This window comes from Manduca sexta, unplaced genomic scaffold, assembly GCF_014839805.1.
Source record: "Manduca sexta isolate Smith_Timp_Sample1 unplaced genomic scaffold, JHU_Msex_v1.0 HiC_scaffold_3761, whole genome shotgun sequence".
Classification (NCBI taxonomy): Eukaryota; Metazoa; Arthropoda; class Insecta; order Lepidoptera; family Sphingidae; genus Manduca; species Manduca sexta.
Window position 1 is genome coordinate 1 of NW_023594865.1, and position 11,431 is coordinate 11,431.

The window sequence follows — 11,431 nt, forward strand, 5'->3', positions numbered from 1 at the left end:
CTTTATCGCGGCCACCAAGGAGGCGCTCGATGCCAAGATGGAAACTCACGAGGAGAAGCGCGAGGCGTTCATTAACGAACTGCGTGCTCGCCTCAAGGACCATCTCGAGGGAGTTGAGAAGACCAGGTAAGGAATACCTAGTCTACTACCTACCTAAAAAGTCATGAAGGGTAAAATAATGGTGCAGATTTTGCAGATCAGATAGGAAGAAATGCAGTTTCAATGTTAATATATCTGAGATTTGATATTTAACACCCCAATCATCTTGTTTCGTCGTTAAAACATCTTCGGTTTTCGTTAACGGACACTTCAAAACACCTCATATCAGTGATATATGACAATCTTCTACATGATACTGTAACTTTCTTACAAAATCATCTCTCGTTGACTCAAATACGGCTTTATTCTTGACTATTTGAGTTTTCCGGGATAAAAGTCACGTTACATATTTTCCTGGGATAGAAAGTAGCCTATAACCTTCCCAGGGACTTAAACTATCTCCATACCAAATTTCATAAAAATCCGTTCAATAGATTTTGAGAAAATCGATAAGATACAGACAGACAGAAAAAGGGACTTTGTTTTATATTGTGTTACTTGTTGCTCTCGCGGCTTCGCCCGCGTGAAGGTGTTTTCCAGGATAAAATTCCACTGTTTGATAAAAGTCTTGCTACATATTTTCCCGGTACTTATAGGTTCAAACTAATTTTATCCCCAATCTATAATTTCAGTTCAATCAGTCGAAAATCTAAGAACATTTATACAAACTTTCATCCCCTATTTTATCCCCTTATGGGTAGAATTTATCAAAATCCTTTCTTAGGGATGCCTACGTCATAGTAGTTTTATGCATGTAAAGTCTTAGCCCGATCCGTCCAATGGTTTGGGCTGTTCCTTGATATATCACTGTCAGTCACCTTTGAGTTATATATTATATTAACAACTGAAGTTAGCTAAAATTGAGTTTCTCGAAGCCGACCACTATTTATGTACTATGTATTTTGAGACTATGCAATTTTGTCGCGTTCGCGATTCACTTTCACTTTTGTTGAGTTTCAGAACGCGATATTAGATCCTCCAACGCGCACACGAATTTGAACTTTATGCAGCGGTAATAAATTACAAATTGACTCTCCATTTTATTTAGAAAACGTTTGTATGGGAAATAGAAAAATGCTGTTTTGAGGATTTTCCCGGCAATTATTCGAATTTTTCTCACCTTTTAAACCTTCCATAGACCTCCACGAATAATTCAAGACCAAGATAAGATAAATCCGTTCAGCCGTTCTCGAGTTTTAGCGAGACTAACGAACAGCAATTCATTTTTATATATATAGATTAAGATTAGTGCAAATATGGAAATTTGTTTACCTGCAGACTGACTCTGGAACAGCAGACCGCCGAAGTGTACAAGGCGATCGAGGACAAGATGACCACCGCCGCCGACAAGCGCGACGAGAACATCAAGAAGATGCTCGAACGCCTGCGCGAACATGTGAGTACTCGGCACTCAGCAGCATTATGGATGTGATTGTTGAGGGTTGTAATTATTCGTGCCTCAAACTTGTGCCACTAGTGAGTAAAGACCTCGTCTTTTCTGTATAGTTATTTGTAAAAACAAATTGCTGAGCTCTTTGTACTACATCGACGCGTTTAAGGTTTTAATACAGCCAAGATAAATCAGATTGTGTCTTTCTTGATCCAAAATCCTTCACTGGAATTAACTCATTTAACTGATATCCATAAAACCCTGACTTAAAATCATCATGCAAACCGAAAATATCAAATTAGTCTAATTTAAGAATTACATTAAATCAACAAAGATTAGAACATGCAGTCCACGACTAAGTAAAAATGAAGCTGATAGTTTTATGGTTGTACAGGAGGAGCAGGTCCGCAAGGTGCGCGCCGGCAACCAGGAGCGATTCCAGCAGCTCGAGAGCGCCATCCAGGAGAAGCTGCAGCAGGCCGCCGACCGCCGTCTGCTCCTTGAGGCCGAGCAGAAGGAGAAACTGCGCAACCACGTGAGTGCACACATGCAGGATACATGTTGAAGGGATACTATAGGGGTGGTATGCAGCTGGAGAGTCCTTTTTAAATGCTTTGGACAGTCATGGACAGTTCAAGTGACCATGAGGGTGAGATGATGTCTGTTATTCGAAAATGAGATCTACAGTGAAGCTCTTCAGTGTCCGGGATAGGTCACAGCTGGAATTTTATTCATATAGATTATTGCAGATAATGTTCAGTGTTCATTACAAAATATTCGACAGCTTAGTTCGTTTCAAGTTAGAAAGTTGCAACATATGTTTTGGACACTCGGTCGATTAATTCTTAATTTTCTTGCACAATTTACTATTGGTAGCTTTACCCATGGATACAATTCAGTGGCCCTCCAGATGTGTATTACCCATGCAAGTTTAGAAGTAGCTACCTTGTAACAAACAACTAACAAGGCTAAAATAATAGATAATTTAGATGTGCATAACTGTATTAGATATGAATCATTAGTTGTCTGTAATGTAAAATAGTTTGATGGAAAGTCCATAGAATGTGCGCTTTTAAGTATTGAAGTTTATCATCATCATATCATCATCGAGCTACACTGCTGAACAGGAGCTCGAATTAAAATTTTACAATTATATTTTTAGTGGTAGATCTCTGTACCTACTTACCTCCCTATCTATATAAAATTCTACCAAATAAATCTTTTTGTTAATGTGGTATCATTCATCATTGTGGATTGTCATTTAATTAATTAGGCAGCCATTTAAAAATCGCAATAAACTAATTTATTTTGAATTATTTTCAAATGGATATTTCCAACAAACTACCCTTTGTGGACATGAATATGTCTAGATGTTTTGAGTTGTTAAACGTGCTTATCATTTATGGATCCCTACCATGATTCCATCATATCCTAACATCAGCCTCGCATGCTTTATTTTTTTATGTTACCATATGAATATTTTTTGTTGGATTCATAAAGAACATTAAGCTGGCCGAGGTCCGTTCTGCCGCCACCGCCAAAGTAGAAGAGATCACCAAGGACATCGAAACCAAACTCACCACCGCCGAGCAGAACAGGGAAAAGGAGATCCAGAAAAAATTGGACTTTGTCAAGAAAGAGGTTTGTCGAAGGCGCTGACTTTCTATCGCACGTCGGCTATCGGTCATACTGTCTCTGCACTAACACCTTTCATTTTATAATTCTGCAGTCGCTAACATCGCGGAGCTTGGTTTGTTCCGCTAGAGCTCGTCACATTTCGAACTTGATATAATTGCGTGATATAATTATTCAATATTATTAATGTGACGGGCAGGTCTAGCGGGTCGAGCATTGTGTCTAGTTATTCCGTGTCGCAATGCGTAACTTGAGTTGTGTTGCAGGAGCGGCGCGCGGAGCTGGTGCGGCAGAACAAGAGCGCGCGCACGGAGAGCGGCGCGGCGGCGGAGAGTAGCAGGCGGCGCCGCGGGCTCGGGCTAGAGCGCGCGCCGCCCCGCGCCGCGCCCGCCGCGCCCGCGCCGCCGCGCCAGGGGAGCCTTCCTGGCCCGGACGCTCATGGCCACGCCGTGACCGAGCCCGACCACCGTCTGTCGCTTTCCGATGTAGCATTCGTTTGTAAGCTCGGCCTCACTCCCGCTTGGTTTCGGGCGGCACGGCTCGGCGCGCCGGGCGACGGGCCGCGTGCATCGCGCGGGTCACATCCTGATTTATCATTCTTTTCCGTGGGCTTGGAGGAAGTGCGGTCGGCGTGCCGGTCACACGTGAACACGTGAGAGGCTATCAAAATTTACGCGTAAAATTAAAAAAAAATTACTAGTTTAATCAGACCTAAAGGATAGATAGGCAGTCATAAATTACTATGGCTCATTAGAATTAAAGGCTGGTCACCCTGACACAAATATTATCGTCATGTGTCTCATATTAACACTGCCACGTGCCACCTGGGTAGATCGACTAGCCTGCATTGTTTTATCTACGATAGTAATTTATGACTATAGGTTAAGGTTTTTGGCTGGTCCAGTGACAAAGTGTCTGTACCTTGGTGTGAGCCTTGGTGGCGCTTTTAAAGCCGATGTGGCGTCGGTGTTGTAACATGTTAAAAATATTGTGATAAAAATTAAATAAAAATATTCCCCCAATATCGCACAGTGCAGCATCCTCACAATATTGATGTTACACCCTGGACGCGCTTTCTGTTTGACACCATAAAGCATTCCTCGTGAGCATGCTTAATTATACATTCTTAGAAGTTATTTTCACCCGTATGTTGGCAACATTGATGTACACCGAAACAATTTTGGCCTAGCAAAATTTTAATGTAATTGTCTTAGACGTGTTTAGGGCCGGCTTTTGGTACTCGAACAAGTGAGATGGTTGTACCCTCATTTGTTCGGATTACTACAAGTGGGTATGAACCCTGGTCCTGTACTTATAGCGTATATATTGAATCGTTTGTAATTGTTTATTTTATTGAAATGGTTTAAAGTTGAGGATGAATTGCAACGCCTATATTGTCAGAGTACGGAACCCACGGTGGAATTACACTTGAATGTTAGCGCGTTGGCGGTGCGAGGTAGCTTGGTGAGGTTATTACTATCTCTAATCGTTAGTGATAGAATTATATCATTATTTTTAATATATGTCATACGCAACAGTATTTTTAGGATGGGTATAATCTAAATTTAAGTTTGTCTCGCGTTTTTAACTTGCCTTTGCTATTAATTATGTATTGAATTATATATTTTTGTATCGTTTCGTCGGGGAGACTTGCGTCGCGGGTTGTAAGGAGTTTTAGAGTTGGTTGCATGCCATCTGTGGTACCGATGTCCACATTATAATTCCACAAGACGCAGACTGATACACACAGCGACAAAATTCGCTCGCGTCAGAGCGATGCCGCATCTAGTCTATATTATGTCAAATCTTAGTGGCATTCACGTGGTAATTGATCTCAAAAAATGGTTCAAGAAATAGTCTGAGCGTTAGTTGGTTAGTAAACAGCGGAAGTGCCTCAGTATTTGGTAAAATTGGCTCACGTCGATATCAATAAATGTAACATATAAAACTGCCTTTAATAGCGTTTTATATTTTTTTAACGGAGGGTAGAGGGGAGAGCGTGCGCGACGCTGGGAGGTGTGTCGTGGGACGCAACGACGCTTGTGATGTTTTGCTCTAGTGATAGTACGTTCGGTAGGCACAAAGACGGACGGCGCGGTGCTCCGTGCCAGTGAAACTACTTCTGTATTTTATAGTATATTTTTGCCATTGGTTACTCTGACGTGGACGATCTTGTACATAAGTGGGACGGCACGATGCTTGGCGCGAGTGCGGGCGAGTGCGGGCGCAAGGGGGCGCGGCGCGGCGACTCGCTTGCCTGATGACGCTTCACACTATGTTACTACCGCTGTATGAGTAAGGGAACTAGGTGTAAGTAAGCTTGTTTCTCGGTAAAGATGTGTAAACTTCTGACCAATTTGCCTTGGGTATTGTGTAGCCTTTTAGATTCTCACGATCGAGACGAATCATGTATAGCGATGCAACATTATAGCTTTCAGATAAATATTGTATTTTTGTGTTTTGTTCGTAACATTTTTGCGTATAATTAGGACACTCTTAACTCTTATTAATATGTTATCGTTGATTTTATATTTTAATATGTGATTAATTATTAATGTGCTTCAGTTTGTGAGGTATATGAAAATTGCTGTTTGAAGTGCAGGCAACTTTTGTAGTTTCATTGTCGTATTAAATAAAGTCATAAATACTAATAAATGTATCGTTTTATTTTACTGGACCCTTATTCTGTATGATAGTGTAAACGCGTAACGCGGCCGTGTCATGTTATCTTTGAGAAATGTGCGTAGAATGGTATTCTGTAAGCCAAATTTCTATAGTCCTAAACATGATGTGTTGTGTTACGTGCTTGTTACGCACTGTTAAAATAACGTGCGGGATAGAGAATAAGGCCCCAGATCATTTACAGCATACATAGAGTTAAGTACACCACTACCTTTCCTTACTATCCTGATAATTGAAAGACTGAAACACTATAAACATATACATATGCATATTATATTTGAATTACCTTAGAGATACTAAATAAGTAAACTTTGAAAATAGTACACCAAAGTCAGAGACCAGCAGTTAAAAAAGATAGGAAATAGTCAGTCTGATGGTGTGCTCCACGATTTCTTACCATTACAAACAGAACCTCAAACTTCCATTACGAGCATCATTCTGAGACATTAGATATTGATTGTTAGATTAGATAGAGATTGATTGAACCTGGCAACGTGCAATATTTACATTGGCTATTTCGCAAAATTAAGACTGATACGCATTGGACTGCTAAAACTTATAACCATTCAAATTGGTGTCGTCTGTCTTCAATAAGATTAATAATTAAATATTACTTTCCTTTCCGATTGTTAGAGAGTGGCTTTTTATATCTATCTCACTTATTTATTTAATGGCTACAGAAAATTCCGTACGTCTATATATTATCTAACCTTGTTTCTTATTCGTTAACACGTTATGAAATTGCTCGGAACAAGGTAGCTAAATTAAGCTAACTGCAAAGTTAAAAAACTGCCTTGGTGGCATGGCTATTACAGTAAAAATGTGCTAAGGTCGCTTCGATGGTCGGGTCGGAGAAAATGATATTAGAATTTTCTACTCAGTATCTGCCTGGAGTCTAGAATTTATACCGGATTTGTCGGAAGGTCCTTCCCTATCGCATCGTGGGATGAAATACACATGTATTTGTTAGCGCCTTATGATTAAATACGGGCAAGAATATTTTCCCCACAGGTTCGTCTCTCCTAATTCACACGCCTGAATTTTAAAATTAAAAAACATCACACTGTATTATTTATCTGAACATATGATATGTAAATAACTGCGAAATATTTTTGGACGTGGAATAATTAAATTGATTAATTAAAATATTTAAACTGATATAAGTTCTATATTGGACCAATTATTACATGAATTACATAACATAAACCATAGATATATCCTAGATATTTGAGTCAGAAAATTTACTATGCATAAAATATGGACGGTAGAAACTGTTAGGACAAAAATGGCAACCCAAAATATTATGTGGCAAAAGGACTAGTATCACACTACAAATTGTTCTAGGATTGTTGACGATTTTAAAAAGGTTAGCTGTCAAAATAAAAACATGGCTTCCGCGTTATGTTCTCTGGTTATGTGTGCTTGTCGTGTACATGTAAAATATTTCTTTCTTTTAGCCATAAACTTTTATTGCACTAGAAAAAAATAGAAGTTATGAACTAATCTCAGTTATTTGTTAAGTGTGTTATCATTTGTAAAAAGTATACACAATGGATTCATCTAAAGATAGTAAGCGACGACGAGACAAATACGAGGAAGATGATGAAAACGCAGGCAAAAGCGGTCCAGAAGGGAACGGTCTAGATCTAGATCATATGAGGACAGGCGCGATAGAGATTCCAGACGTAAACGTAGGCATTCTAAGTCCCGATCACCCGATGTTCCAGTCAAAAATGAAAAGTTTGACAATGGACCACGTAGAGACTCTGAGAAGCTAAAGGAAGTCCCTGACAGGCCCGAAAGAAAGGCTAAAGAGACGGACATGTTGAACACGAGAACAGGAGGTGCCTACATACCGCCAGCACGTCTGCGTATGATGCAAGCCCAGATCACAGATAAATCTTCTATTGCATACCAAAGATTAGCTTGGGAAGCTCTAAAAGAAGTCCATACACGGCCACATTAACAAAATCAACGTCGGCAACATCGGTATTATAATTAAAGAATTATTGAAAGAGAATATTGTGCGTGGTAGAGGTCTGCTGTGTCGTTCAGTGATACAGGCCCAAGCAGCTTCACCAACCTTCACTAATGTGTACGCAGCGCTCGTGGCTGCCGTGAATTCCCGCTTTCCTAACATCGGAGAGTTGTTATTAAAAGGTTGGTGATACAGTTCAAAAGAGGTTTCAAACGTAATGACAAAGCAATTTGTATATCATCCGCCTCATTTATTGCGCATTTAGTGAACCAGAGGGTTGCTCACGAGATCTTAGCTTTAGAATTGTTAACATTACTTGTAGAGACACCTACAGATGATTCTGTGGAAGTGGCGATTGCTTTTAAAGGAATGCGGGCAGAAACTGACCGAAGTGTCTTCAAAGGGAGTTAATGCTATATTTGAGATGTTGAGGAACATCCTCCATGAAGGCCAATTGGACAAGAGGGTGCAGTACATGATTGAAGTGATGTTCCAAGTGTGGAAGGATGGATTTAAGGATCACCCAGCCCTGATTGAGGAGTTAGAGTTGGTGCCTGAAGAGGAACAGTTTACACATTTGTTGATGCTAGATGATGCTACGGACCCACAAGATATCTTGAGTAAGTGGCGTGTATATTATTTTATTTGCTGAGATATTTCTCATTCACGATAATTAAAAAATGACATTATGTTAAAAATAATGTTATTGGAGTAAGAATACAAAATATCTGTAGAGAACCAAACTGTAATAAATAAATATTTACACCATTTAATAGAAATAAAAATAATAATCAGCCTATGTTCTGTATACATCATTGAGGGGCTCCTTTTTCGCACTTAGCCTGTAGTAGGTCGGCAGTTGTGTATCAAATGATCAGCCTAAATATACAGCTTGAATAAACAAATATTAATACATAAATGCGTAATATTTCAGATGTCTTCAAATTTGATGATAAATATGAAGAAAATGAACAGAAATATAAAACATTAAGCAAAGAGATCCTCGGCTCTGATGGGGAATCTGGTGAGGAGGATGGTTCCGGAGAGAGTGGCAGCGAGGAGTCTGAAGAGGAAGAGGAAGAAGAGAAAAAGGAAATGACCATTATTGACAACACAGAAACCAATTTAGTAGCACTGAGACGCACCATTTACCTCACAATCAACTCCAGTTTGGACTTTGAAGAGTGCGCACATAAGCTCATGAAGATGCAGCTCAAGCCTGGACAGGAAGTGGAACTCTGCCACATGTTTCTCGACTGCTGTGCTGAACAGAGAACATATGAGAAGTTCTATGGACTATTAGCCCAACGGTTCTGCAATATCAACAGAATGTACATAGGTCCGTTTGAGGAAATATTTAAGGATTCCTATGCAACTGCTCATAGATTGGATACTAACAGATTAAGAAATGTAAGCAAGTTCTTTGCGCATCTTCTTTCACTGATTCCATCAGTTGGGAGGTTTTAGAGTGTGTCAAATTGAATGAGGAAGATACTACAAGTTCAAGTCGTATTTATATCAAGATTCTGTTCCAAGAATTAGCTGAATATATGGGTTTAAAGAAATTGAATGACCGTCTCCAAGATCCGTGAGTGGTATTTTGTTTTAATATTTTTATGGTATAAAGCTGTTATTAATGATGCTTTTATTTTTCAGAACATTGCAGAGTGGTTTTGCAGGTATATTCCCGCGGGATAATCCAAGAAATACCCGGTTTTCTATCAATTTCTTCACATCTATTGGATTGGGAGGATTGACGGATGAGTTACGTGAACATTTGAAGCAAATGCCAAAGGTAATGTATTATGGTATTTTACCAATCATATGTCAATTAAGCAGGCTGAAGTGTGATTATGATTGGCATTTTAAACTAAGAAATTTATAGAACTTTTAGAAATAAATAAATATACATTAAAGGTACACATACTCTAAGAGTCCCTAAAAGTATTTACTTATTTCACTTATGTTTACAGAATGTTCCAGCACCCATAACAGATATCACTATTGATGGTGAGTCAAGCTCAGATTCCAGTTCGAGCTCCAGTTCAAGCAGCAGTAGCTCCGACTCCTCGTCCAGTGACTCCAGCTCTAGTGGTGAGTTATATTTAAATGGGTAATTTATATAAAATGTTTATAACATATCTATTTTTTTAAGCAGATAAGGTAATTTTATTTATTCCTTTCAGAAGATGAAGACAAGAATAAGAAGAAAAAGAAAAGAAAGAAATCAAAAAGAAGAGCAAAGATAAGACGCCAAAAACTCCAGAAGAAAACAATGATGCGGAAAAAAATAAAAATGTTGAAAGATGGGGCCATGATGGTTTCTATGACACATATGGCAAAGATGCTCGCAGGATGGAATCCAGACCTGACAGGGACAGCGAAAGAAACGACAGAGATCAATTCACTAGACCTCGCGACATCAGACAAGGTGACAGAGATTGGAACAATGATCAACAAAATGGTGATAGCAGAAGAAGATTTGATAGAGACAGATCTGATGATCCGCGCAGAGGTAATGATAGGAGACGTGATAGAAGTCCAGATAATTCGAGAAGGGGACGCGTTAATGATACAGGGTCTGAAGAAAGTAAAAGATATGATGATTTTAGGACTAGGCGACGTGACAGAGATGAGGATGACAGGGAATTTAACAGAGTTGTTAGAGAAGCTGAGTCGAGAGAATCTAACAAGCGAAGCAGTAAAGATAACACCAATGAATCAAACAGGAAGGCTAAAGAAGACGAAGGTCGAGATTCAAGAAGGCGAGTGAGAGAAGATTATGCCAGTAACTCAAGTAGACGACCAAGAGATGAAGATGATAGAGAACCAAGACGCACGGAGGACGATGATATCAGGGATTCAACTAGGCAGATGAGAGAACAAAATGGCAGGGAATCAAATAGGAAGGCAAGAAATGAAGACGGTAAAGAACTTGGAGCGGCGCGTGGTAGAAGAGGATGAAAGGGATTCGATCAGGCGTGCTAGAGATGATGATAGTAGAGACCCAAGCAGGCGAGCAAAAGAAGGTGATAGGGAATCAGTCAGGCGAGCCAGAGATGACGAGACAGAATCAAGCAAACGAGACAGAGATAATGAGCGAGATTCAGGCAGAGGAGTGAGGTATGATGAAAGAGAATCAGGCGAACGAGAGAGATGATCCAGAAGATTTAGCCAAACGAGCAAGAGATGATGAAAAAGAAACAGGTAGACGAGCGAGAGATGATGAAAAAGAATCAGGCAGACGAGTGAGAGATGTTGATAGAGAATCGGGAAGAAGAACGAGAGATGAAGATAGAGAGTCAAACAAGCGAGCGAGAGATGATGATAAAGATTCGAGCAGGAGAGCCAAAGAAGATAATGGAAAGGAAACTAGCAGAGGCACAAGAGATGAAGATGATAAAAAGAATCCAACAGGCGGGCAGAAGACAAGTGACAAGGAGTTAACTACGTATCCGAATATGATGATAGGTCGGGAATCAAGCAGACGTGCGAGGATGATAATAAGAAATCGAGCAGAGGCGGGCAGGCGAAGAAGTATAGGAACGGGCCAAAGACGATGACGATAAGGGCTCGAGCAGGCGCGATAGAGATGACAGAGAGTCAGTAATAGACGGACTAGAGAAAGCAACAAGGACATGAACAAA

The 11,431-nt window shown here is 39.9% G+C and overlaps 2 protein-coding genes across 2 annotated transcripts; both read left to right on the forward strand.

Annotated features, from left to right (window-relative positions):
- Window positions 1–4: 4 nt before the first annotated feature.
- LOC119193215 (stress response protein nst1-like) lies at window positions 5–3,780 on the forward strand (the record flags this gene model as incomplete). Its single annotated transcript, XM_037446852.1, has 5 exons — window positions 5–126; window positions 1,378–1,495; window positions 1,884–2,024; window positions 2,990–3,130; window positions 3,391–3,780. Coding segments are annotated over 5 exons (912 nt in total), but the record flags the coding sequence as incomplete, so codon positions are not given.
- A 3,438-nt stretch (window positions 3,781–7,218) lies between these two features.
- LOC119193214 (pre-mRNA-splicing factor CWC22 homolog) lies at window positions 7,219–10,598 on the forward strand. Its single transcript, XM_037446851.1, is given in 10 exon segments — window positions 7,219–7,411; window positions 7,414–7,745; window positions 7,747–7,957; window positions 7,960–8,146; window positions 8,148–8,404; window positions 8,719–9,216; window positions 9,219–9,372; window positions 9,441–9,579; window positions 9,758–9,878; window positions 9,971–10,598. Coding segments are annotated over 10 exon segments (2,541 nt in total). The 5' UTR covers window positions 7,219–7,356; the 3' UTR covers window positions 10,558–10,598.
- Window positions 10,599–11,431: the final 833 nt, after the last annotated feature.